The sequence below is a fragment of the Crotalus tigris genome, unplaced genomic scaffold (genome assembly GCF_016545835.1).
Source record: "Crotalus tigris isolate CLP2741 ecotype Arizona unplaced genomic scaffold, ASM1654583v1 scf7180000018958.179846, whole genome shotgun sequence".
In the NCBI taxonomy this organism is placed as follows: domain Eukaryota; kingdom Metazoa; phylum Chordata; class Lepidosauria; order Squamata; family Viperidae; genus Crotalus; species Crotalus tigris.
In genome coordinates, this window is record NW_024097297.1 from 28531 (window position 1) to 55444 (window position 26914).

At 43.4% G+C, this 26914-nt stretch overlaps 1 protein-coding gene across 1 annotated transcript in view; it reads right to left on the bottom strand.

The window, feature by feature from the left end:
- Window positions 1-824: 824 nt before the first annotated feature.
- The window catches only part of FAM163B (family with sequence similarity 163 member B), a 56816-nt gene continuing 30726 nt past the window's right edge, over window positions 825-26914 (bottom strand). The window contains exons 2-3 of the mRNA XM_039357897.1: window positions 8980-9094; window positions 825-2419 (exon numbers count right to left, since the gene is read on the bottom strand). Of these exons, the coding sequence (XP_039213831.1) occupies window positions 2033-2419; window positions 8980-9072 (480 nt within the window). The 5' untranslated portion in view covers window positions 9073-9094 and the 3' untranslated portion in view covers window positions 825-2032. The remainder of the gene's footprint in view (window positions 2420-8979; window positions 9095-26914) is intronic.

Here is a 26914-nt window from a genome sequence, read left to right on the forward strand (position 1 = left end):
TTGGAAGAATTATTCCAAGAGTTCTGTCTTCTTAAGATGCAAAGTGGGGTGGGTCCTTACATAGAGTATTCAATTCAATTCAAAAGGAAACCATCCTGAGAAGGTGCCACAGAAAGGGGCTCCACACTGGGCAGGCTGTGGCATCTCAAGGCCACGTTCCAAAGGAGGGCCAGGCTGGGTGGGAGAGACAGGAATTTTAAGAGGAGAAATTGGTGCCCCCATTCCTTAAATCCCCAGCTTTAAAAATCCCGCTTTTGCCCCCTTCGTGTTTGTGGGCCATAAAAAGGACAGAGCACCCGCTTTTTCTTAAAGGTGTTAAAAATTTTTCTTAAATACCATGAAAGAAACACTCCTTTTGGTAACAAGTCAGGTAAGTTTTTTTTTTTATTTTCGTAATCCAGAAGTCCTATACATGTTTATCACAAGTAAAGGTAAATGAAAATTCATGAAATAGTTTGAATTTATTTCAAATATATATAAAGGGGAAAATAAATAGCATACTTAAAAGCAACAAATTGTAGCATTTTTAAGAGTGCCACTGAAACCAATACAAATTTTAAGAATTATACAAAATAGTTTTGTGGAAGCAGCAACTAGTACAGATCACTGAAGACCAACATGAATGCATTTTATTGGATGCAGCCAGAGCAAGACATGAAAATTAATCTCCAATTAGATGGAAGAAGTCCACCTGGATCCCATTTCATGGGACAGGCTGAGCCATGATGCTACTGGCTCGTCTCTGCTCCTTTGCCTCCTGGGCTCTCATGCCCTGTGCCCGCTCCAGAGGAGTTTGAATAGGTTGAACCCAAACTTGCCACAGGTCTGTTTTCCCTTCATCCCCAGTACGTGACTTGGGAATGCCAGTTTTACAAGCTGCCTGAACACACTGTCAGATCCTACAGGGGAATCATTTTCCTTTGGGCACCATGGGTGGTCTCCATCCCTCTGCTGCCTCCAGATCCAAAAGCCTGGGGGAGCAGTGGGGTGGACTAGCCTCCTCCATCTCTGAAGGCCGTCCAACCTGCTGTCTTTTAAGTCTGTCTCCCAGCTGATATCCCATCTAGCCAGACTTTCCAATTTTGAGGAAGCTGCCTTCCCTAATAGGTCACCATTATGAACGTCGCTCCACTAAATTTTAATTCTGAGAGCTCCAAGCTGCAGCCTGTCTGTCCCAAAGAAAAGGAACGCCTCTGGGCCCGCAGGAGCCTACCCTCCCCATGCATCTGCCTCCTGGACACTCGGGGGGGAAGCTGGAATAGAAGAAAGCACAAGAGGCCTGGGGCCCAGAGCACTGCAGTCGTCTTCAGTTTGGTTGGCAAAAACACTGATGCTTTTGGTTGCAGGTGAGATAAAGGAAGTCCTGCAGCAGGCAACGTCATGTTCAAAAATGGGAAAGTCCTCCCCCCCCCTCACAGATGCCACCCAAACACTTTCATGGTCCTCAGTTGAGCAACAAAAAGTAGGCTAGGACCAGCACGGCAGAGGCAAGCAAGAATCAAACTAAAGCTGAGCTCATCTCAGCTGAACCTAGTGGACAGCAGTCCTTGCCACATTTCTGGTACGTTTCTTCTGTCATATTAAAAAATACCTCTTCGACAGCAAGCGGGGAAAGGAAGGCCTCGGGGTGGATTTCATAGACTAGACTGAATGGATGGTGGGGACACTGCAGAAAAGAGGGGAATAGTTGGATTTGCACTAAGCAATTTGCAAAGACACATCTGGCTCTGGCTCAGTTCCAGCCTCCTACACCCCCACCCCCACCCCAATCAGGGAAAGCAGAGGCAACACCTTGCACAGGCTGAAAAGTGGCAAACCAGTTTGCACATTCATACAAAAGGATGTCCTGTATCAAAAAACCCACCTACAGGAAGAAAGGAAGAGCTGCTTTTACCGGGGTTTAGAAAACTGATATCTCTACTAAGACAGCCGTGCTCCTGGCCCCATTTATACAAGACTAGAGAGGAAGAGGCTGGGAAGCAGAAGTACCTTCAGCCTTTGGCCAAGCCTGGAGCTGAGGGGGCCAGGCCGATCAGACATCCGTGCTGATGCTGCGGCTGCGGGAAAAGGCTTCACGCATGGCGGAGAGTCGGTTGGGGTTGAGGGCCTGGAGGCCGCCGCTCAAGCCGATGGGCAGCTCCAGGTCTTCTTGGCTGATGGCCTTGTAATTGACCAGGTCGCCCCCATTGCGGACCTCCTCTTCGGGCTCCTGCAGGAAGAACGTTGGAGGCTCATACTGGGAGCAGTTGGGGCAGCCAGTCCGGGACTGGGAGGGCTCCTTGTAGGGGGAGCGGTACAAGGAAGGGCCGTTGGTCAGAGCCACGTTGCGGTTGCAGTGCAGGGGGGGGATATGCGAATCTGCAGGGAAGTCGGGCTCGTCGCCGTCCTCTTCCGACTCATCCTTCTTGCAACAATAGTACTGGAAGAGAAACAATTTATGTGGGCCGCCACTCCTTCCCCAGGCCAAGATGTGCTTCTCCACGACATTCACAGAAACCCTTCCCAGGGAACTGGTTCACACACGGTACTTACCCAGAAGGCAGTGGGTTTGGACTGGGCTTGCTACAATGGGCAACTCAGACACTGGCATTTGCAAACTGCAGTTTCTACCGTGTGTGAACTTGGCCTGCTCATGTTGGATAAGCAAACTCTGGATTAGTTTGTGGAAATCCGCAATCATTGTCACTCTCACACATTGACACCATGACAAAGACATTTTAAACAATCGCAGCACATTATAAAGCACAAAACAATTTTTCTGCTCCCAACAAATTAAATGTAAGTGCCTTTTTTAAAAAAAGAGCAGACTAAAGAAAAAAAAGGGACAGTATCTTCAAAAATAAAGTGGTTGCACAAAAACTCTGACCAATGAGCTGAAAATGAGAAGCCATCAATCTAACCAGAAGGAAAGAGAAGTTTAAATCCCTCTTAGGACACCAGCAGGACAGTTAAGTGCCAAAAGCCATAAAAGGTTTTTTTTCAGCCACTTTCTAAGTCAGCGAAAGAGAAGGAGGTCTCTCATCCCAGGGATGAGCATAGGAAGGCGTCTTGCTTGCCTAGTGCAGCAGGAGCCAGAGAAACGGGGGGGGGCGCTTAGGCAAGGTGGGGGATTGCAAAAGGGGACATCTGCTCCTTTTTCTTGCTGTTTGGGTTCTGTGGCACAAACACCCCCTCCAAGCATTCACCAAGGACAAAAGTGCCCGTGCTCTGCTTCAATGGGCTGTTTCCTCACTCCTTCCACGGTCTGTCTTGAATAATTTCAAATTATGCTGGGTCAGGACTCAACTGCCTCTTTCTACTAAGTGGCGCAGTGCAGGATTTGGGTCTGGCTAGTCTAAAGGAAAGAAGAAATAGGGGCGACATGATAGCAGTATTCCAGTATTTGAGGGGCTGCCACAAAGAAGAGGAGGTCAGGTTATTCTCCAAAGCACCAGAGGGAAAGACAATTGTTGGAAACTGATCAAGGAGAGAAGCAACCTGGAATTAAGGAGAAAGTTCCTAACAGTGAGGACAATTAACCAGGGGAACTGCTTGCTTTCAGAAATCATGGGCGCTCCATCACCGGAGGTGTTTAAGAAGAGACTGGATGGCCACTTGTCTGAGATGGTATAGGTTCTCCTGCTCGAACAGGGGGCTGGACTAGAAGACCTCCAAGGTCTCTTCCAGCTCTATTCTATTCTATTCTAAATCTGAGGGAGATGCTGGGTTCAAAAATGTAAAAAATAAACAAATCAAATAAATAACTGCTCACAATCACCTGCTTAATAACACATCCCAGAAGGGTGTTTAGGGTCTGCGTCAAGAGGACTAGTCTGCAGTGGCCCCCTCCTCTTTTCCCAGGAGGCCCGGCCTGGCAACCTCCCTAAGACTCTCCCCTGTAGCCTCCTCCCTTGGGGCAGCCAAGGCCCTCAGGGTCCTCCCTCGGCTACAATTCTTGCATGCAGCCTCCATACCACCTTCCTCCTCAGCTAGGCCTTTTACACCTAGTAGACCAGGGTCACTTTGAGCTTTCATCCCATCAGGTTTCAGTCATGCCCATTAGACCCCATCCCTGTACCTTCCTACACTGAGACCTCTCACCTTGGGGTCCTTGGGGCTCTCTGGGACCTGTCGGACTCTCTTGCAGCCATTTCATTACCAAACTAGGTAACATCATCTCCCTTTTTGGGTTGGAAAATTCCTGTGGATAATTTTCAGTTGATTCCAGAAGATCCAGATCAGAGCAACGTCAGGTCCCACATTGTGCAGCCAGTAGAAATAGAGCTCTATCTATCTATCTATCTATCTATCTATCTATCTATCTATCTATCTATCTATCTATCTATCTATCTAACCGCAGCAGGCAACCCAAATTGGCAAAAGCAGGTCTTCCTGGACCCACCGGGGCTAATTTGCAGGGCAGCAGCCCTTGGTTTTCCAACTTAAATCTGTTGGCCATCTCAGGGCAGCTAACAGCATGGGAGAGGAGGGAGGAGGGCTTTACAGGGAGCCTCCTCAGTCCTTCACCGTAAAGCTCACGGTGGATAGGCTGAGGGATCTCAGTCTTACCCACTTGCTCCAGGAATTTGCCCTGCAATTGAACCCTGTTCCTTTTTCTCTTCTCCCCAGTTTTTGTCATGCTCTTTTCCAAGCATGAGCCTCCTGATTGCAGCTTTCAGCTGAACAACCTGCAGACCGAGACTGCTTCCAAAGCAGTTCTCCTGGCCAGGTCTAGCCAGGAGGTCCTCCTTGCAGCAATGGGGCACACAATTAGACCTTACGTCACTGGCACCCCAGCCCTGCCAGTAGAGGACCTTGGGGTTCTTCTTATCCAACCCCCTGCTCAAGCGAGAGGGAAGGGGAAAACAGTCAACTCATTTATGACGGTTGCAGTGTCCCAGGATCACCTGCCTTTCTGACAACTCGCACAGCCAACTTACTACAGCCAATTCACCACGGCCAACTTGCCATGGGACAATTCACTGCAGAACAATTTAATTCTATGTAATTATTTTAAAATAAACAAAAAATATTTTAATTTTTGTCAATCACATTTCATTCTATCCCTCCTTTTGCATTCCCTTTTTAATGATTCTACTCCACCATTTATTTGATATTAGTGTAACTTTTGTCCAGCAACTAGTTGTCCTGTGATGTGTTGACCATGGCGAGTTGTCCCACGGCAAGTTAGCCAAGGCAAGTTGGAAACCCTAGTGAATTCTTACATTGGCAAAAGGTGGAATCCCATCAGATTGTAGGATCAAGTTGAAATCAATCAAAGCTGCAATCTTAGCAATTCTTAACTAGAAGACAGTTGAAGGCTGTATTTATGCAATGCGCTAAAGCAGAGTTAATTTAAATGTCATAAGGAGCTGTTATTTGATGCACAAAGATTTTATGTTTCACTGTATTTAGCAAAACCACAAAATAGGCTAATTCAGTCACTCTACCATGAGTTTTTAGAAATTTTTCATGGGATTATGTTGTCAATTAACCATATTCTTTCAATATTTAGTATTCAGTATTTATTCAGCCAGCATTCCATCTAATTGCTTTTAGTAATTAAACACATGTTTTTTACCTTTTTTTAACTGAACATCTTTGCATGCAGGTGATATTGCTGGTGTTTCCCCCCCCCCAACACACACACACACAAACCAGCTGATGGGTTTCCTGACCCTAAGAATCTCAACCTGCTTAGTTTATACATCTGTACATGAATAAACTTCCTGACAGTGAGGACAATTAACCAGTGGAACAGCTTGCCTCCAGAACTCATAGGCGCTCCATCACTGGAGGTTTTTAAGGAAGCTAGACAGTCACTTGTCTGAGATGGTATAGGTTCTCCTGCTTGAGTAGGTACCTGGACTAGAAGACCTCCAAGGTCCCTTCCAATTCTATTCTACTCTACTCTATTCTACTCTATTCTATGCTATTCAATTCTGCTCTGCTCTGCTCTACTATTATATTATATTATATTACATTACATTACATTATTATATTATTACATTACATTACTATATTATATTATATTATATTATATTATATATTATTATATTCTTGAAGCCACTGAGCTATATTATATATTCTAAATGCAAGCATTACACATCAGTTCCTGTACTGTGGATACGCCTAGGCTTTAATTTAGCGGTTCAGAATGTTCTAGATATTTTACTGCCATTTTACTGCCTTGATCTCTTTTTTTTCACTTTTGAGGATAGGAAATGAATGAGCAAATGAGGAATTCTCTACCTCAAGAAGATGAACCTCAGGAATCCTCCCTAGAAAGGTTCCAACTTGGAATATTTGCTCTTTTTGTATTTTGCCTTTCCTGTTGGGTGCCCATTTTTCTGCCCTCCAATATTTGGACTTCCCTGCAGTTGATCCATTGCTTCCTCCCTCCCCTCAAACTTGGTAAACTTCTGCATTATGCATAGCACATCAATAGATTTTCTTTAGTGCTAAATGTTTGCTTTCTGCTTTTTTCTATATGTTTTCAATCTTTTGTAGTTTCATTCCTAATTTTCCCCATTTGGAATTTGCCCATGCTCAGAGACTACTTCATGAAAGGTTGTAAGACTCTGACATAGAATAACAGGATTGAAAGGGACCTTGGAGGTCTTCTAATCCAGCTCCTTGCTCAATCTGGACACCCTATACCATTCTGGACAAATGGCTGTCCAGTCTCTTCTTGAAAACCTCCAGTGATAGAGCACGCACAACTTCTGAAAGCAATAAACTTGCCATAAAACCACAAATGCCATGGCCCAAGTGTGTGAAGAAATTACAGTTTATATGGCTTGATCTGACTCCAATCCCAGATTTAAATGCGTTTAGTGCAAGGTCCTTGGTGCCAGCCATGTTCCCAGCCTGTCCAGTCCTGAAGACCAAGCCTGGCAAGGCAAGACCTCCAGTGAAGCACCTAGACGGAGGTTCTCTGGCTTCTGCAGTTGTGGATAAAAGCCTCACGTGTCCTATTTGGGGATCATGGCTGACCCCAGCACATCCCAACTTTCCAGGATCCACCCCTGTTCTTAAATTCTAATCTGGAAGATCAAATCTCCTGAAGTGTCTGCCCAGAAGTGGCCTGAGCAGCATCTCTCTGGGGTGGAGTGGTAGTCCTCTTACTGCTGGAGGCCCCCACTCACCATGGGACAAATCTTGCTGGTTTGGGCATCAACATGATTTCCACACAGAGAGCTTCTTCTGATTGCTGGCTTCTAACTTATCATTGCCGGAGGATGTTCCTTGCACATGACAAATTTGCGTCTCAGGCAGTCAGGGCACAAAAAGCACCATGGAAGAGAAGGAGGCCCAAGGTGCATCAGATGTGCTGAGAGGCCCAGGGAGCACTGCAGGATGCTTGGAGACCTCTTCCAGACTCAAAACAGCTGACTAATTCTAGAGCAGTGTTTCTCAACCTTGACAATTTTAAGGCATGTGGACTTCAACTCCCAGAATTCCACAGCCAGCAATGCTGGCTGTGGAATTCTAGGAGTTGAAGTCCACGTGCCTTAAAATGGTCAAGGTTGAGAAACACTGTTCTAGAGGATGAGAATCCTCTGTTGGAGCTGGATCCTGGTGAATTCTCCTCTCCTCATCTGGGAGCCAAATATTCTCCACCAGCACACAGTTCTTGCTTCTTCCTCCTCTCCCCTCCCTTCTTGACTGAGCTGGCCCAAGCTATTTATATTATTGAGCAGGGCACCAAATGTCCTTTTTGCCCAACACAAAGACTGGTTTTCATAGTAACACAGGATTCTCTATTCCATGCCCTTCTCTGAGATTTGCTATTAACTGCCGACTGCATTCTGTGGTCTTCCCAGGGATTGTACTGGGCCTTCTGGTCTCTTCGCTAAGGTCAGAGTTTGCTTGGGAAGCATCTTTTTTTGATCTCTCGCCTAAGCCTAGTCATCTGGATTGCTCGGCAGAAACAAGCCACATCTTTGGGCCCTATCATCATATGCCTTCAGCTTTATCCAAAAGACTCCTGCTCTGCCTCAGATGTGAGATGCAAAGGCCACAAGGAACAGCAAGGATCTGATTATTCCAAGTCATTTGTCCTTCTCTCTGAAGGTATCTGACCCCAGCAGAAGAAACTTAATCAAAGAAGCACTTTGAGGGTGATGTAGTGGGCCTTCTTAGCTCCAGATTATTCTGGAAAACTATTTTGCCCAGCTGTAAACCATAAGTACAAATGCAGTTTCAAAAACTACCAAGGTTGACCAGTTTGTCTTCCATTTCTAAGTCTACCCTCCAGGGTCAAGGATTTGGCGATCGTCCTTCCCCCGTCACATCCACTGGCCTGAGGGACTCTCTTTTTGTGTATTCTGAGAAGCAGGCAAATTATGTGGCTGCATAATTGTAATGATAAAAGGAACTCCCCAACTGACCTGCCTCAACAGAGTCTTCTAAAGGTAGCACCTTGTACAAGATCAGAAGAGACCACTGGAAGAGAAGCATCTGCCTTGCACCAGCCGCTCAGGGGCAGCTCCTCCATCGGATTGTGCAAATGAAAGAGGGAGCAGGGAGGCGACCTGGGATGCTCTGCACAAAAAGGGTTTGATTTTTTTCTGATGTGGTCATTTGACTGTGAGCGGCAGCAGCAAATGCCAATTTTCGCATTCCTTAGACTGCCAGAAGTGCTCCAAAACAAGTCTCACTGTCAAAATCTTGGCTTTTGGCAAGTGTGCAAGACCTTTTGGCAGCTGGCAAGTGAAGCACATGGGCAGACGGTTCCACAGGGAAAGAGCAACTCTTACGATACAATAAATGTATGAAATCACATTCCTCAGCAGCCCCCACTCTCTCAGACACACATCCACTACACAAACATAGTTTCTGACCATGCAAAATCGTGGCCAAATGGACCAGTCTCCCCCAAATCCCAAGAAAAACAGAGAGAGCATGTTTGTAACACAACAGCTCCTCCCTATCCCAGGCACAGAAGTGTAATAAAAAATAATTTAAAAAACTCATGTTATGAAGTAAACCCAGTACCTGGAGCCTGCAGTAGCAGAGAACAGCTATAATGCACAGTAGTATGACAGTTGCTAATATTCCGCCGGTGATGACCACAGTCCCCGCGGTCATCCGACCTCTTCCCCATCAACACCTGGAAGGAAAGCAGAAAAAAGCATGACAAAGTCTGTTGGGGGGGGGGAGGCAAGGGTTGCAAGAGCTCCAGACTGCTCCTCCAATCGCTGGAATCGCATTTCAGCAATCGCCTGAGTTCGCATCCAGTTGGTCACTTACGATGTCTCGGCAACCTTGTGAAAGGTCTTGCAAACTTGCAGGCACTGTGTGTGAAATCTCACTTCTGTGATTGCTTGCAAGAATCTGGGCATCCAAACTGTGATCCGTTGACCTTTTAAACCCGAGCTTGGAAAGTGGCCCACTTGCAGAGTGGGGTGGATCCCTGCCTGCCTGAAGCACTTCAGTTCCAGTGAAGATAAATCTGGCAACAGACCAGGTTGCCTCAAAATTGGCTGCCAAAGAGAATTAGGGCTAAAGTTAAATTAACACCCTTTCAACAGTTAGTTTAAAATTTGCTCTTTTAATATTGATTTTTTTCAAAATCTATCACACCACTAGAATTTTTACTTTGTGAACAAGCACAAAAGGATATTACGAGTTTGGGTTCAACCTCACAGAATTGCAATGCAATTATCACGATAAAGCTATATGTTTTGATGGAACCGAAGGATACCTAGGAAATCTACACAAGATGTGTGTTAAAACACAGCTGAGACTGAAATGATATGTTTGCCAAAAGAGATGTGCAAAGAGGATGCCCATTTGTCTCCATGGGAAAACTAACTTCCATCTGCCAATTGCAGCGTCTACCTGTTAAGCCACTTGTGGAACTGACCACCTGCTGGACAGTGAAGAGCTTTGCGTTCCCTGCACCGAGAGCTTTTCAGACATGGAGAAGAGGAATGTCTTCTAGGAATGTCACTAGCCCCACTGGGGTTGGGGACACAATGGGTCAAGCAACGTGTGGGGTATCAGGGACCTTAAAGCAACAGGGCTCCCTGCAGCTGCTCAGTATGGTATGGAAGGAGCAGCTAAGGGACGGGAGGAAAGGTCAAACCCAAAGATTGCCTTTGACGTGCAAGGTGCCACAGACCTCAACTTACTCGTTCTCGCCTTCTTCTGCTAAGGGAAGAGGTTTCTTGACATAGGGTCACTTATCCTCAGTAAGCGGATGAAACTCAACCTTGATCCCTAGTTCACCAAGTGAGACAGTCATGGCCTTGTCGCCAATCGATAGGAGGCTGAATGGGAAGAACTGGCTTGAGCCAAACCCAGACAGCCCTGGGTCTGCCAGTGACCGAGATTCTTCAATGGGGTGGCCTTGGGGCATGATTGGGGGCCTTCCTGGTCTCAGCTTCTGTCCAAAGAGCACAGGAAGACTGTTGCCCAGATCCATCTAGTGCATCAACTGTACCCTTTCCTGGAGCAATGGTCTCTTCTCAGAGTTGCCTGCAGGTAAGCAGTGAGCTCTACGACATGATGCAGCCTTGGAAAACCATTCGGAAGCTACAACTGGACCAGAAGGCAATGGCAGAGTTACAGATATGCCTCAGTACAACACCCTGTAACAAACCTGCTAAATGGGCTACAGTGTTTATCAGTGAGTTTCCAGATGAAATTCAAAGTGTTGGTTATCCCGTATCAAATTCTTCATGGGTTTGGTGATCAAAAGGTCCACCTTTTTCTCGTTGTTTCTATCCATCCAATAAATCCAACGGAGGGGGTTGCTCTGATTGATCCCATTGAATGATGTAGATTAGCTGATAAAGTGCTTGATTTCCCCACTTGGTTATCTTTTTTTCTGATTTAATAAGTTCTATATTCTATAATATATTCTAGCTTTGATTTTAAATAAAGCTGCTGTTCAGACGGGTAGCCTTAAAATCTTATAAATAATCTATTTCTGAACAACCTTCTGCTTGACCAAATTATGCCAACTTGATGACAAGTGAGGGCCAATTAACAGCTAAAACTAGGACTTCAATTTTCCAAGAATTATTTGCCACCACTGAGAAACTGGATGGGCTTTCTTCCTCCCTGGATCGCTTGACCAAGCTGATGAGTCTGTGACAATTCACCAAGGCCCCCTTGCTACGGTCAACTTGCTGTGGTCAGTTTGCTGTAGGATAACTCTGTGGCAACCAGCTCACCACAGGACTAATATCAAAGAAATAATGGAATAACTGAAGAAAGAATGCAAAATGATAGACAGAATGAAATGTGAATGGCAAAAATCAAAATATTTTTTATTTATTTTAAATAATTAAATAGAATTGTTAAATTCTCCCACAGCGAGTGTCCTATGGCAAGTTGTCCGGCAATGAGTTGGCTGTGGTGAGTTGGCTGTGGCAAGTTGTCCGCAAGCTGACTAGGGGGAACGTTTCCACCAGCAAGAGGAAGCCTCCCCAATTACCCCATGGATTCCCGGATCAAATCTGAGGGTCAAAGCTCCAGGAAGAGCTTTGGTTTTGTGACCAATTTAATAAAGCTGTCCATTAAACCCTCACATGTAAAGGCTGCTGGGCATCACAGGAGCCTTGCCGATCTTTGCAGCACAAAATGGCTTAGCAATAGCAAGAACAGTTACTTATAAAGCACTTCATAGTGCTTTACAGCCCTCTCTGAGCTGTTTACAGAGTCAGCATCTTGCCCTCAACAATCTGGGTCCTCATTTTACCCACTTTGGAAGGATGGAAGGCTGAGTCAACCTTAAGCCCGTGAAACTCAAATTGCTGAACTGCTGGCAGCCGGCAGTCAGCAGAAGTAGCCTGTAATACTTCATTCTTACCGCTGCACCACCACAGCTCTTAGCAGGGAAAGGGTTGGGCATTGCATTCTGCTCAATTTGAAGCCTGTTCCTGACCTCTTTTGAACTCTACCCAAGCCATGTTGCTTAAGACCTGAAGTTAAGTCACTCATTACTGCCTGACCACTCCAGAAAGCAAACAGTTTGACTCTCAGCACAGCAACTGATAAAGCAACCCTGTAGAACAAAAGGGAAGAATGTATTAATGGCCCCAAAGAAGAATTTGATTAATACTTCGCAGCGAGAAGGTCAACCAAAGGACTCTTTCAAAATGCTGCCAATTGAAGAAAAAGTGGAACTCCTCAGATCTGAAGCAATGTCTGAAGCCACAGCCCAGTTGGCAAGAGCAGTGGTCTAGGTGGGATGATCTGACTGAGGCAAGATTAGATGCTACAACTATTTTTCATCCTGTTGTCCAAGCTGAGAAGCTGGAATGGGAGAGAGCATTCAGCCCTGCTAGACCCACATCCATCCAAGATGCAGCCGAGGAAATTAGTTTCATAATGAGTCGGCCCCAAATTCCCTTACTGACCAGCCAGTGTGATGGCGTGGAGCTCTTCCACTCTTTGCTACTGATGAATACCATGTACCAACAAGCAGACACAATGACAACCCTGATCTCTCTGCCCACATTCAGAACACAGATCAAGATCAACCCCCAATCATAGGGAGAGCCTAATAAGGGTTCAAAACAACGTTCATAAGACAAACATCTCCATAAAAGGCTCAGCTTCTTGATGTGCTACTGAAAAGCTAGGGAAAGTAGCCATGTTTTCTTCTGCTCCCACCAAGCTGACTGTCAGAATCCAATTATATTTCATCTCTAGTTATCAACTATGGAAAACCCCATTCCTGCCTTCTCTGGATTCTGTCATACGATGAAGGGAAGGGGGTGAACAAAGGGGCTTTATGGCCCTCACTTCCTTCAGTACACTTCAAAGAGACTGGATGTGGATACCACCAAAAGGACTAACCATAAGAATGGGGCTATTACCTTTCATGTACTCCTCTCTGAAGTCTACCTCCTGTCAGCAGTGAGAGAAAGGGGGTGGGAATGTAATGCCTGGGACTGTCACTGGAAGAAGGGGATGATGGGGTGGGCTACTGGGGAAACCCTTAAAACCTTGAATGGGAGAACTTGGACCCCAAGTCCTGTCTAGAATGCCTGCAACCAGTTTCTCAGAATTGTGATGGGAACTTTAACTCAAGAAAGAAGTAATATCTTCTCCATTTATTACTTTAAAAAAAAAAAGAAGGGAGGAAAAAAATGGCGGAGGAATCTTTTCACTTTCACTTTCACTTTCATCTGGCAACAATGTTTAAACTTGTAACAGACTTTACTTATTTAAAGAGTTAGTTTCTCTTTTCTTATGTATGGGGGATTTGTTTTTATTATCCCCTTATTTTATTTTGCTATAAGAAGTGGCTTTTTTTTTAAAAGAAAAGTTGGAAAATGGCTTCAAAACGCCATGGAATTTCTTCTCTTCCTAAAAGCTCAATCTCTTCTCCAGTTATCCAGACTGTTCAGCAATCAAAGCCTAAGTCACCTCCACCCTCCCCCCATCTCAGGCTCTCACACTTAAAGATATATAGGATGTTTTACAGGATGCTTTGGAGAAAACTGCACAAAAGAATAAACATGAGACAGCAGAGCTTTTGGAGCAGAAAAATAATGAGATGAGAGAAGATATTGTGCTGGCTCTCCAGGGACTTGCAGCTCATGTAGAACGCCTCAACGACCGTATGGATGAGGTGGTGGGAAGTGTTGAAAGATTAGAGGACAGAGTTGAAAAAGTTGATGCACCACAGAATGAAATTATAATGTCACAATACAGAGATATGGAATATGCTTTGAGAATAAGAGGGTTGAAGGATAATGTGCAAGATAATTTGAAAGAAGAAATTGCAGCAGAATTAGCCTCCATTTTGGGATGTGAATTTGAAGAAATGTTGAAAGAGATAGAAATTTTTTTTAGAGTTAATTCATGGATTGTGAGGCAGAGGAATTTACCAAGAGATGTGGTTATTTATTTTTCCAGAAGATCACTTCGTAATGAAATTATACAGGCTTTTTATAAGCAAAGATTTCAAATTGCAGCTCAAGATGTTATAATTCTAAAAGAAATACCTCTAAAAATTCTTAGAAAAAGAAAGGATTTTGCTTTTTTGGCTGAGGAGCTTAAGAAACGACAGATCCAATTCAGATGGGATGTACCTGTTGGAATAGTGGTGAATTATGTTGGTACACGTTATATACTTAACACAATTTTAAAAGCAAGAGATTTTTATGTTTCTGTTTTGAAGGCAGGTGCACCACAGTCTCCACGATCTAAAAGAAATGAAGGCAAGTCTGAAGGACAGTTGGCTGTAGGAGCAATGTCATTAGTAGGAGAAGAATTGTTGGTTGAATCTATGCAGCAGAGTTTGGAGATAAAAGAAGACCGAAGGGAACAGAGAATGACTCGTGCAGCCCATAAACGTAGAGAAAAAGAACAACAAAAGGTAGAGGTTGGAGTTACAACACAAGTGGCTACCTCTGAGCCAGTGGAAGGAACAAGACCAAAAAGGTCATCGACTGCAGACTTACATGCAGTGTTCCGAAGGCTTCAAGTTACTAAAGATGGCAAAGTTCCTGACATGGAATGTTAATGGTTTGAATTCACCACAGAAAGAAAGAAAGTATTTCATTATTTGAAACAACACAAGAATGATGTTATATGTTTGCAAGAGACTCATATTGCATTAAAGGACCAAAAGTATTTGATCAATTCTCGACTGGGAATACATTTTGCAGCCTCTGCTCCGCAGAAAAAAGGAGGGGTAGTTGTTTATGTGAGGAAATATTTTTTTCCGAAGTTAATTAACTCTGACCCACAAGGAAGATATGTTATTATTGATTTATTATTAAATGGTAAGAGATGTCTTATCATTGGATTATATGCTCCTAATCAACAACAAAAACATTTCTATAAGATTATATATCAGAAACTAACTCAATTGGATTATAAATCAGTTATTATGATGGGAGATTGGAATGGTGTTTTAGATTCAAATAAGGACAAGAAGGGTTCTTTCAAATCTTCCAATCATGCAAAACTATCTCAATCTTTTTTTGATTTGAAGGATGATCTGGAACTTAGAGATATTTGGCGAGAACGGAATATTGAAGAAAGAGACTTCACTTTTTTTTCAGACAGGCATTAATCGTATTCCAGAATTGACTTTTTTTAAATTACTAATGGTCTTTTTTCTAGGGTGAAGAATGCCAAGATATTTCCTAGAATATTCTCAGATCATAGTCCTGTATGGTTGGAGTTATCTATTGGAATAGAAGGACTTGGAGATTTAATGAAAATTTATTTAGATATGAGGAGAATTTAAAGAAATATAGAAATTATTTAAAGGAATTTTTTCTTTTAAATATGCATAAGGGTACTTCGATGCCAATGGTGTGGGATGCAAGTAAAGCATACATGAGAGGTGTTTTGATTTATATGAACAATGCGTATAAGCGCAAACAGATGCAGAAACGTAAAGACCTGGAAGAAGAGATTAAATGTAAGGAGAAGGCTCTTGTTTTAAATCCACTGGACAATAATTTAAAGGTTTCTATAACTATGCTTAAGGAGCAATTTAATATGTTAATAACTGATCAGATTGCAATTAATTTGCGGTATATGAAACATAATACATTTTGTAATGCAAATAAATCTGGTAGGTGGTTGGCTTACCAACTACGAAAGAAACAGAAATTAAGGATTATAGAGAAAATAAATTACAAATGTAAAGAAGTATATCAACAAAATGTGATTAAAAGGAGTTTTTTAGATTTTTATTTAAAGTTATATGCCAGCGAAGGTATACAAGTTTCAGATATAGAAAAGTATTTACAGGAAGCACATTTTTCTAGACTTTCAAATGATCAACGAGATGAGATGAATGGTTTAATTACTTCTGAAGAGATCATTTGGTCAATTAAGCAATTAAAGGTTGGTAAGGCTCCAGGTACAGATGGATTAACAGCAATTTATTATAAAATGTTATCTGAAGAAATGATAGAACCATTGAAGGAACTTTTAAATAATATTCTGTTAGGAGCAGAGGTACCTCCAATTGGAGAAGGGCATTTATATCATTGATCCCATTATCAACAACAATCTGCACAAATTATAGTTAATGGGGGATTAACAGATGCATTTAATATTGAAAAGGGTACTAGACAGGGATGTCCTTTATCCCCATTGTTATTTGTTTTAACTATGGAGATTTTACTTATTAAAATTCGAGAATCATCTAGAATTAAGGGAATAAAAATAAATAAGAATGATTATAAGTTGAGAGCTTTCACTGATGATTTGGTTGTGACATTATCTCAACTGACAAGATTCGGTTAGGGACTTGGTTGAAATTTTAACTCAGTACGGCAAGGTTTCTGGCATTAAGGTAAATAATACTAAGACTAAAATATTATCGAAAAATATGTCTATGAAGGAAAAGGATATTTTGGCTAAATTAACAGGTTTTGAAATAGTGAGAAAGGTTAAATATTTAGGAGTATATATTACAGCTTCTAGTGTTAAATTGTATAAAAATAATTATGAGACATTATGGGCAAAAGTTCAAAAGGATTTAAATGATTGGAAAAAACTACAGTTATCTTTGTTGGGAAGAATTTCAGCAGTTAAAATGAATATTCTTCCAAAGTTTCTTTTTTTGTTTCAAATGATACCTATTTTGAAAAAAGATGCTAACTTGGAGGAATGGCAGAAGGGGATTAATAAGTTTATATGGGCAGGGAAAAAACCAAGAGTTAAGTTTAAGATTATACAAGATATACGGGAAAGAGGAGGACTTAAGGCGCCTAATTTAAAACTGTAGTATGATGCGGTGGCTTTAACGTTGACTAGAGATTGGCTCAATTTAACAAATAAAAATATCCTTTCTCTTGAGGGATGGGATTTAGTATATGGATGGCATGCTTATCTAATTTATGATAAAAAGTGGACCAGGTTTTTAAATCCCATATCTTGAGAAGTGCTTTGTTGCATGTCTGGAAGAAGCATTATTATAGGTTAAATTATAAAATTCCAATTTGGGGAGTTCCTGGACACGGGATAGAGGGAATATCTAGGGGTGTGAATTTGGACAGGATTTCTTATAAGGAATTGCTTAGTTTGGTAGGGAAGGATTGGAAATTAAAGTCTTTAACTGAGCTGAAGCAAGAAAATATTGTATACTCTTGGTTTCAGTATAATCAATAGTTAGGGAGGTGGACTCTAGATCAAAAGGTTGGAATTACTTTAGAGGATGTGAATTTGGTAAAACCGATTAAAGATCAAACTCGAGCCCAAATAAAGAGAATTTATAATGTTTTAATAGAATTAGATTCTGAAACGGAGTTAGTTAAAGATTGTATGGTTAAATGGGCTCAAGATATTCAAGAACCAATTTTATTGGATACATGGGAGACAATTTGGGTTAGAAATGTAAATTTTACTCAAGCGCAAAATTTAAGAGAAAATTTTTATAAAACGTTTTATAGATGGCATTTGGAGCCCCAAAAGTTGTCCCGCATGTATCCTAATTTACAGCCCAAATGTTGGAGATTCAGATGCAACTCAGCTCAGATGCAACCTATTTTCATATTTGGTGGACTTGTAGAGATATAAAAGCTTTTTGGATTAAGATTTGGTGGAATATTCAAAAGATTTTTAAGAGAAAGATAAAGTTTACTCCACAATTGTTTTTGTTGGGTATTACGGTTGATTTTGATGTTAAAGAAATTAACTTGATGTTGAAGAAGAATGGATACTTAAGGCGTCTAACTTAGCAGAAATGGCAAAAATTTCCGCTTATTTGAAGGACCATTCACAAGAAAAATACATTTTGGTCTGGAGAAGATGGATTAATTATATTCAAAAAAAATATGAGACTGAAAAGTATTATTTTGCTTACGAGTAGATTTTAGGTTATTATTAATAGTTTAATATGATTGAATTTATACTATGTTTAGCTTTGGTTTAACTGTATCATTATTTTTATTTTTAATTTGTTAATATTTGTTTTGAAAAAGGAGTTAAAGTATGTTATGGATTTGATTGTTAGTAGAGTTGGGTAATGTTAGTTAGATTATGATTGTTTATTTGTAACCCTGTAATCAGCTCTGGGAAGTGGGGGAGGGGGGAGGGATGGGAGGGTTTTGGGTTATATATTGTAAAAAATTTCTAAAACTTTTAATAATAAAAAAAAGAAAGGTGACCCTGAGACGGGGGGGCCAAGCAACCAGAATGGAAGTAGGAGATGGAGAAATCCCTGCACGCAAGTGAAGAGGAAGGGAGCTGGGCACCGTACTCGCACTGGATCCTAGAGAAAGCTATTGACCTGATGAAGAGAACTCTCAGCTCCCTAGGAGAGGAGAATCCTGAGCCCTACGTCTGCCCCAGCTCCTGGAGCCGCAAAGGGAGAGACACCGAGGGGGACGTGGAACCTGCAACCCCGGGGACATCTGCTGATCCAGTAGTCCCCACCCCCTACCGGACCACAGATGGCAATCTGGACGGAAGACACTACCACCAACAACGGAGGCACCGATCCATTCCAAGACGTCCACCGTTGGAGGTGAAATTCAAAGGGGAGCCAACACGCTTGGGGTTTTTCCTAACCCAAGTCCTCAGCTACATGGAGAAACAGGCAGGACATTCCCAGCGACAGAGCCCGCATCCGGATCGTGCAATCTGCCCTGGACGGACCGGCTGTAGATTGGGTGGTCAACTTGCATGACTCCAATGCCCCAGAACTCAGTAACTTCAACCGTTTCATGTCCTCTCTGAGAAAACGATTTGAAGACCCCCTGGCTGATCGCAAAGCCTGTGAAAGGATAAAAACGATGAGGCAAGGCAAACGCCCGGTGGCTGAATATACACAAGAATTCCGGGCCATTGCCAGCAAACTGAATTGGCCAGAAGACATCCTCCTTGGCCATTTCAAAGACGGACTAAACTATGATCTATATGACGCTTGCCTGCCCCGAGGGGACCCACATCGACTTGAGGAATGGTACGTCTTGGCAGAGGAAGCAGAGATCGACATATTGAAGAGGCATCGCTGAGGAAAACAATGGAACCGTTCCCCGCCTGAGTTGACACACGAACCAGTGAAACCATTGGCTACAGCCAAGAAGCAAATGGGGTGTTTCAAGTGCGGAAGAGAAGAGCATCGAGCTGTAGAATGCCGCTCAAAGGCCCCCCAGCACAACTCAGACAGATTCCCAATCAGCAAATCCGGAAAGTCTCCAGCTAAGCCAAAAGAAACGGCCATGAGAATGATGGAGGTTGTGGAACCCCCCACCTCTGCTCATCAGGGGGAAAGAACTCCAGCCTACACCGCAGGGCCGGTGGACACCTCAGACGACAGCTCGGAGGGCGAACCCCTGGTAAATGGACGCATCGCATCCATCCTCAAGACAGTGACTATATTAATTCCCCCCATGCCCGAAGCCGTGAAGGTGAAAGCCTTAATAGACTCTGGCTGCACCCGCTGCCTCATTAGCCCAACACTAGTGGGGAATCTGGGCATCTCATCCAGGAGACTGGAACAACCAATCTCATTTGGCCAGCTAGATGGATCCATAGCAGGGGGGGTGCCAGCTACCCTAGCCACTTTACCAATACACCTCTCCCTGGACAACCATGAAGAGGACATAACGTTTGTGGTGACCTCAGGTATGGAATGCCCAATGATCTTAGGGATGAAATGGTTTAAAAAATGGAACCCCTGGGTGAATTGGAGGATGGCAGAAATCAAATTCCCTAAGGGGGACCCTATGGACTTAAAACCCCAAAGGGGACTACCAGAACCAAGAACTGAAAAAGCATCCATGGGGGAGGAAAAGGGACCACCAAAAATATCAGAGGAATACAGAGACTTTGCTGAAGTTTTAAGTGAGGAGAGGGAGAATGAGCTCTCCCCCCCACCGACCCACAGACTGTGCCATTGAATTCAAGCCTGGGGCAAAAGCCCAGAAGCCCAGATTATACTCCATGTGCCCAAAGGAGAAGGAGGAAATGGAAAGATTCATAAAAAAAAATCTAGAGTGGCTGCCCCGGTCCTCTTTAGAGAGAAGAAGGATGGCTCTTTATGTTTATGCGTGGATTATAGGGCCCTGAATACAATCAGTGAAAGCAACCTATACCCTCTGCCCCTCATGAAAGGCTGTCACACCTATCGAAAGGGAAATTTTTTTCTAAACTAGACCTAAGGCAGGGGTAGGCAACCCAAAACACTCAAAGAGCCACTTGGACCCGTTTCCCACCAAAAACAAAACACTGGGAGCCGCAAAAACCTTTTTATATCTAAAATGAAGATAACACTGCATATATCCTTTTTTACCTTTATTATAGGTGTGTGTATGTGTATGTGTGTGTGTGTGTGTGTGTGTGTATGTGTATACACACACACACACACACATACAGACACACACACACATATACACATTAAAAATAAAAGTAAAAATATGACTCTTGGGAATATCCATACTATTAAAACAATGATCACCAAGAGAATGCTTTAAGAGAATAAAATTACATACACACACAGGTAAAAAAAGGATATATGCAGTGTTATCTTCATTTTAGATGTCAAAAGGGTCTCTCTCCCTCCCTCTCTCTCTATCTGCCCTTGGTCTGCCACTCCTCTTCCCCCACTCTCTCTCTCTCCCTCTCTCTCTCTTTCTCTCTCTCTCTCTCTCTCCCCCCCCCTCCTATCTGCTGCTCACCTGGCAAGCCTCAAGCTGTTGTCCAACAACCTCCGGGGTAGGCAACCTCATCTCTTTTATGACTCATGGACTTCAACTCCCAGAATTCCTGAGTCAGCCTAGCTGGGCTAGCTAGCTCTCTCCTGCCCTTCCTGCTTCCTGCTTCCTTCAGAGACGCAGCAAAGGGAGGAGCTCCGCCCAGAAAGCTTTTCAGCTCCTCGGAGAACACTGTGAGTGCACTCTCTTTTACACACACACAAAACACACACACACACACACACACACAAAACACACACACCCAGACACACACACACACACACACACACACACAGAAGCAGGGAAGTGCAATTGCCTCTCTCTGTCTCTGTCTCTCTCTGCAAAGGCAGAGGAGGCTGGGAGCCACAGGGGAAAGCTCAAAGAGCCGCATGCGGCTCCGGAGCCGCAGGTTGCCGACCTGTGACCTAAGGGAAGCTTATTATCGCATGAGAATTAAGGAAGGGGATGAATGGAAGACCACATTTAATTGCCCCATGGGGTGCTGCCAATTCAAAGTCTTGCCATTTGGATTACAAGGAGGCCCCGCAGTATTTATTTTATTTTTAAAATTTATAAACCGCCCCACTCCTGCAGGACTCTGGGTGGCTAACAATAAAAAACACATAAAACATAACAAACAACAATACAAAAACAATCATCCAGGGGTCAGATTTTATAAACCCCAGGCCTGCCGGAAAAGCCAGGTCTTAAGCAGCTTACGGAAGACCAACAGGGTGGGAGCGGTCCTAATCTCCGGGGGGAGCTGGTTCCAAGACGTGGGCGCCATCACAGAGAAGGTCCTCCCCCGCAGCCCCGCCAAATGGCACTGCTTGGCTGACAGGACCTGAAGGAGGCCCAGCCTGTGGGATCTAACCGGACGAAGGGAACTATGAGGTAGTAGGCGGTCTCGCAAATAGCCTGGCCCTGAGCCATATAGAGCTTTAAAGGTAATAACCAACACCTTGAATTGGACCCAGAGACCAATAGGCAACCAGTGCAGCTCACGGAGGATAAGTGTAACGTGGGTGTACCGAGGAGCACCCACTATCACTCGCGGAGCTGCATTCTGGACCAACTGTAGTCGCCGAATACTTTTCAAGGGTAGCCCCATGTAGAGCGCATTGCAGTAGTCCAGACGTGAGGTGACAAGGGCATGAGTGACTGTAAGGAGAGCCTCCCGGTCCAGGTAGGGTCGCAACTGGTGCAACAGACGAACTTGTGCAAAGATCCTCCCAGCCACAGCTGTCAATGATGTTCCAATTTCAGCTGTGGATCAAGGAGGACACCCAAGTTGCGAACCCGCTTCGAAGGGGATATATTTTCCCCTGCTAGAGTCAACACTGGACAGTTAACATGATCCTGTGAGACAACATCCAAAGCCACTCGGTCTACAACCTTCCCCAAAAAGGGGAGATTGGAGACTGGACGGAAGTTATTTAAGTCAGCCGGGTCCAGGGTAGGCTTCTTGAGAAGGGGCCTCACAACCGCTTCCTTCAAGGATTGCGGGAAAGACCCCTCCCTCAACGAAGCGTTGATCAACACCTGGAGCCAGCCTCGTGTCACCTCCTTAGTGGCCGAGACCAACCAGGAAGGACACGGGTCCAATAAACAAGTGGAGGCGCTCATCGCTCCCACCGCTCTGTCAACATCCTCAGTGGTCACAGACTCAAATTCATCCCATAAAACTGGGCTAAGACCTGCCCCGGTCATCTCAGAAGGCCCTGCCCAATCGGAGTCTAGGTCTGTCTGAATCCGAGCGATTTTGTCTGATAGGAACTGCACAAATTCTTCCGCCCTACCCTGTAAGGGCTCCCCGGCTTCCCGAACATTAAGTAGGGAACGGGTCACCCTAAACAGGGCGGCGGGGCGAGATTCTGCAGACGCAATAAGTGCGGAAAAATGCGAACATTTTGCCGCTCATATCGCCACTAAATAAGTCCTAATATAGGCTCTTAAAAGTGTCCGGTTGGATTCAGAGTTACTAGCCTTCCAGCGTCGCTCTAGACGTCTCTTCTGATGCTTCATCTCCCGTAGCTCCTCGGTAAACCAAGGTGCCCTCCGGGATCCACAATCACGGAGAGGTCGCAAAGGCGCGATCCGGTCTAACGCCCCTGATGCCAGCTTATTCCAAGCAGCAACCAAGGACTCAGCTGGTTCGTGGAGGAGGGAATCAGGAAAACCCCCAAGCACTATTTGGAACCCCTCCGGGTCCATTAAACGCCTGGGGCGGAACCACCTAATCGGTTCCGCCTCCTTGCGGTGGGGGAGTAGGACCAAGAAATCTAACCCCAACAGGAAGTGATCCGACCATGACAAGGGAGAAGTAACTATACCTCTTAAATCGAAATCACATCTCCACTGCCCCGAGAGGAATACCAAGTCGAGCGTGTGTCCTCCCCTATGGGTCGGACCCTGAATTATCTGGGTCAGGTCCATGGTTGTCATGGAAGCCATGAACTCCTGACCCACACCGGAGGATTCACCGAGTGACGGCAGATTGAAATCCCTCAGCACCATAAGCCTGGGGAATTCCACTGCCAACCCGGCTACCCCCTCCAGCACCTCGGGCAGGGCTGTTGTCACATAGCTGGGAGGCAGGTATGTCAACAACAAGCCCAACTGAACCCTTGAATCCAACCTCAAGAGAAGGGACTCACACCCAACAACCTCTGGGGCAGGGATCCTGCGAGGTCTATTTATGCAATTAATCAATGACATTCTAAGGGAGCACCTGTTTAAGTGGGTCCTTGTTTACTTAGATGACATTCTTATCTTCACCGAAACAAAAGAGGAACGTGTCAACCTAGTTAGAGTGGTTTTAAAGAAATTGCGAGCCGCCCACCTATATGCCAAATTCTCGAAATGCAAATTCCACCAGGAAAGGATAGACTACCTAGGTTATCGCATATCCCCCCAGGGCATTGAAATGGACCCTGAGAAAGTCAGAACAGTATTAGATTGGGCACCACCCCGCACAAGAAAGCAACTACAAAGTTTCCTGGGCTTTGCAAACTTTTACCGCCAATTCATCCCCTCATTTGCCCCTCACTAACTTACTAAAAACAAAGGGAGCATCCTCAGTAAAACCTAGCCAGCCACTAACATGGACAATGGAGTGCCAAGCAGCGTTTGAGAGATTAAAGAGACTTTTTTCTGCCGAACCAGTACTGAGGCACCCAGACATGGATAGGCCCTTCGTAATACAGGCGGATGCAAGTGATGTGGCAGTGGGGGCTGTTCTATTACAAGAAAACGATGAAGGGGTATTGCAACCCTGTGCATATACATCCAAGAAACTCACGGAAACAGAACAGCGCTGGCCCGTATGGGAGAAAGAGGCATACGGGTTATGTTGGTCATTACTCACGTGGTGACAGTTCCTGGAAGGCAACAAAATGCCCTTCCAGGTGTGGACTGATCACAAAAATTTGGAAGCCCTGAAAGCACCCAGGAAGCTCAATCCCAAACAAGCCCGCTGGTCCCAGCATTTTCACCAGTTCCAATTTAAGCTCAAACATTTACTGGGGATAAAGAACTTCCTCGCATGCCCCAATATAACAGCACGTGAGCCACAGACTCTAAACCAATGATGGCAGAGTCACAACTGGCAGCACCAGTAACCACCAGAACCCAAGCTAAATTAAAATCACAACTGGACAGCCAAACTGGAATTGAATTCCGGAAAAGTTTGGAAACAGATGAATGGTTCCAGAAAAACAAAAATGTGTGCACAATGAGAAACAGGTTACCTTGGGTAGGGGAAAAGTTATATATACCAACAACCCAAAGAGTCACATTCATGCAGCTTTGCCATGACACAAAATCAGCAGGGCATTTTGGATTTGTAAAAACTTTACACTTAATTAAATGGCAATTTTGGTGGCCATCCATAAAAAAGGACATAGAAAGCTACGTGGCCAGCTGTCCAAAATGTGCAACTGCAAAGAGGTTGCAAGGGAAATCGCCAGGACTATTACAAACAGTGGCAAATCCCTCAGCTCCCTGGAGGGAAATAGCCATGGATTTTATAGTGGAATTGCCAGAAAGCAATGGGAATGGATGGTCACGGAGTTGTTTTCCAAAGAGGTGCACTTTATCCCTTGCCAAAAGATTCCCTCCACAAAAGCCTTAGCGAAACTTTTTGTCCAGCACATTTACAGATTGCATGGGGCACCCCAACGCATCATCTCTGATAGGTCAGTGCAATTTACATCTGCATTTTGGAAGGAATTTTTATCCCTCTTAGGAACCACTCAGGGACTGCCATCACCCATAAGGAAATGGGGGGGCTGAAAAAATGAACTCAGTACTTGAGCAATATTTAAGATGTTTTCTTAATTTCCAACAGAAAGGGACTTACTCCCTTTTGCAGAAGTTGCCTACAATAATGCAATCCACTCCAGCACAGGTTACACTCCTTTTCAAATAGCCACCAGTCAAAGTTTCAACCCCATGCCAGAATTAACTCCAAACGAACCGGCGATCCCATCACTGAAAGAATGGATGGAACAATTACAAAACACCTGGCCAATAGTTAGAAAAGCACTAGATGAAGCTGGGCAGGCATACAAAGCACAAGCCGATAAAAAAGGGTTGACTTGGTGGTTACTTTGTCGCAACCTACTTATTCTGTAGTAAAGTTATTACAGTTGATTTATCATTATGGTTTGGTTTCGGGTTTTAAGATTAATGTTAATAAGACTAAAATCCTACCTAAAAATATGACTATTCGGGAGAAGCAGATTTTGGTTAATTTGACGGGTTTTGAAATTGTTAATAAGCTAAAATATTTGGGAGTGATTTTATCTGTTTCTAATGCAAAATTGTTTAAGAATAATTATGAAAGGTTGTGGGTTAGAGTACAGAAAGACTTGAGGAATTGGGAGAAGTTGCAATTATCTCTCATGGGAAGAATTGCAGTGATAAAAATGAATGTTCTACCCAAGTTTCTTTTTTTGTTTCAAATGTTACCGATTTTGAAGAATGAGATTAATTTAAGTGAATGGCAGAAAGGTATTAACAAATTTATCTGGGCAGGGAAAAAACCAAGGGTAAAGTTTAAAATCATGCAAGACTCCCGTGAGAGAGGTGGACTCAAGGTACCGAATTTGAAATTATATTATGATGCGGTGGTTTTAACATTAATTAGTGATTGGGTAAATTTAACAAATTTGGAGATACTCCATTTGGAGGGATGGGATTTACTTTTTGGTTGGCATGCCTATTTAATATTTAATAAAAAAGTGGACCGGGCTTTTAAATCTCATATTATAAGAATCTCTTTACTTAGGGTTTGGAAAAAATATTATAAAAGTGATTTTAAAATACCACTATGGGCTATACCTTGGCATGCGATAGAGGGGATGAAAAGAGGTGTCAAAATGGATACGGTGTCTTATACACAGTTACTTAGATGGGATGGACAAAACTGGCAGTTAAACTATTGGAAGAGCTAGCACATGAAAATATTATTTATTCTTGGTTTCAATATAGGCAATTAGTAGATAGATGGAAGATGGACCATAAGGTGGGTTTCCTCAGAGAAGATGAAAATCTTATTAAGCAAGCGAAGGATCAAAGACAAACTCATATTAAGAGAATTTATGGGGTTCTAGTGGAATTGGATTCAGAAACAGAATTAATTAAGGATTGTATGATTAAATGGGCGCAGAATTTTGGTGAACCAGTTCTACTGGATACCTGGGAAACTATCTGGGTGAGAAATGTTAAATTTACACAAGCACAGAATTTAAGGGAGAATTTTTATAAAATGTTTTATAGATGGCACCTTGATCCACAAAAAATGTCTTTTATGTACCCTGACCTACAGCCTAAATGTTGGAGATGTGGTTGTTTGGATGCCACCTATTATCATATCTGGTGGTCGCGCAGAAATATAAAAGCTTTTTGGATTAAGATATGGTGGAATATTCAGAGAATTTTTAGAAGGAGGGTAAAATTTACTCCACAATTATTTTTATTAGATATAGTTACTGATTGTGATACAAAGGAGGTTATATTGATGTTGAACTTGATCACAGCCGCAAGGCTGTTAGTAGGACAATATTGGAAGAAGGAATCTTTGCCTACTTTGCAGGAATGGTTTCTTAAAGTGTCTTATTTGGCGGAAATGGCAAAGATTTCGGCTTTCTTAAAAGAACAATCGCAAGAGAAATTTCTTGCTGTTTGGGATAAATGGATAAAGTTTATACAATTTAAATTGGATATAAAAAAATATCATCTAGCCTTTTTATAACTTTTATTTTTATATATACACATATATTTTAGTGTTATATTCTTTTTTT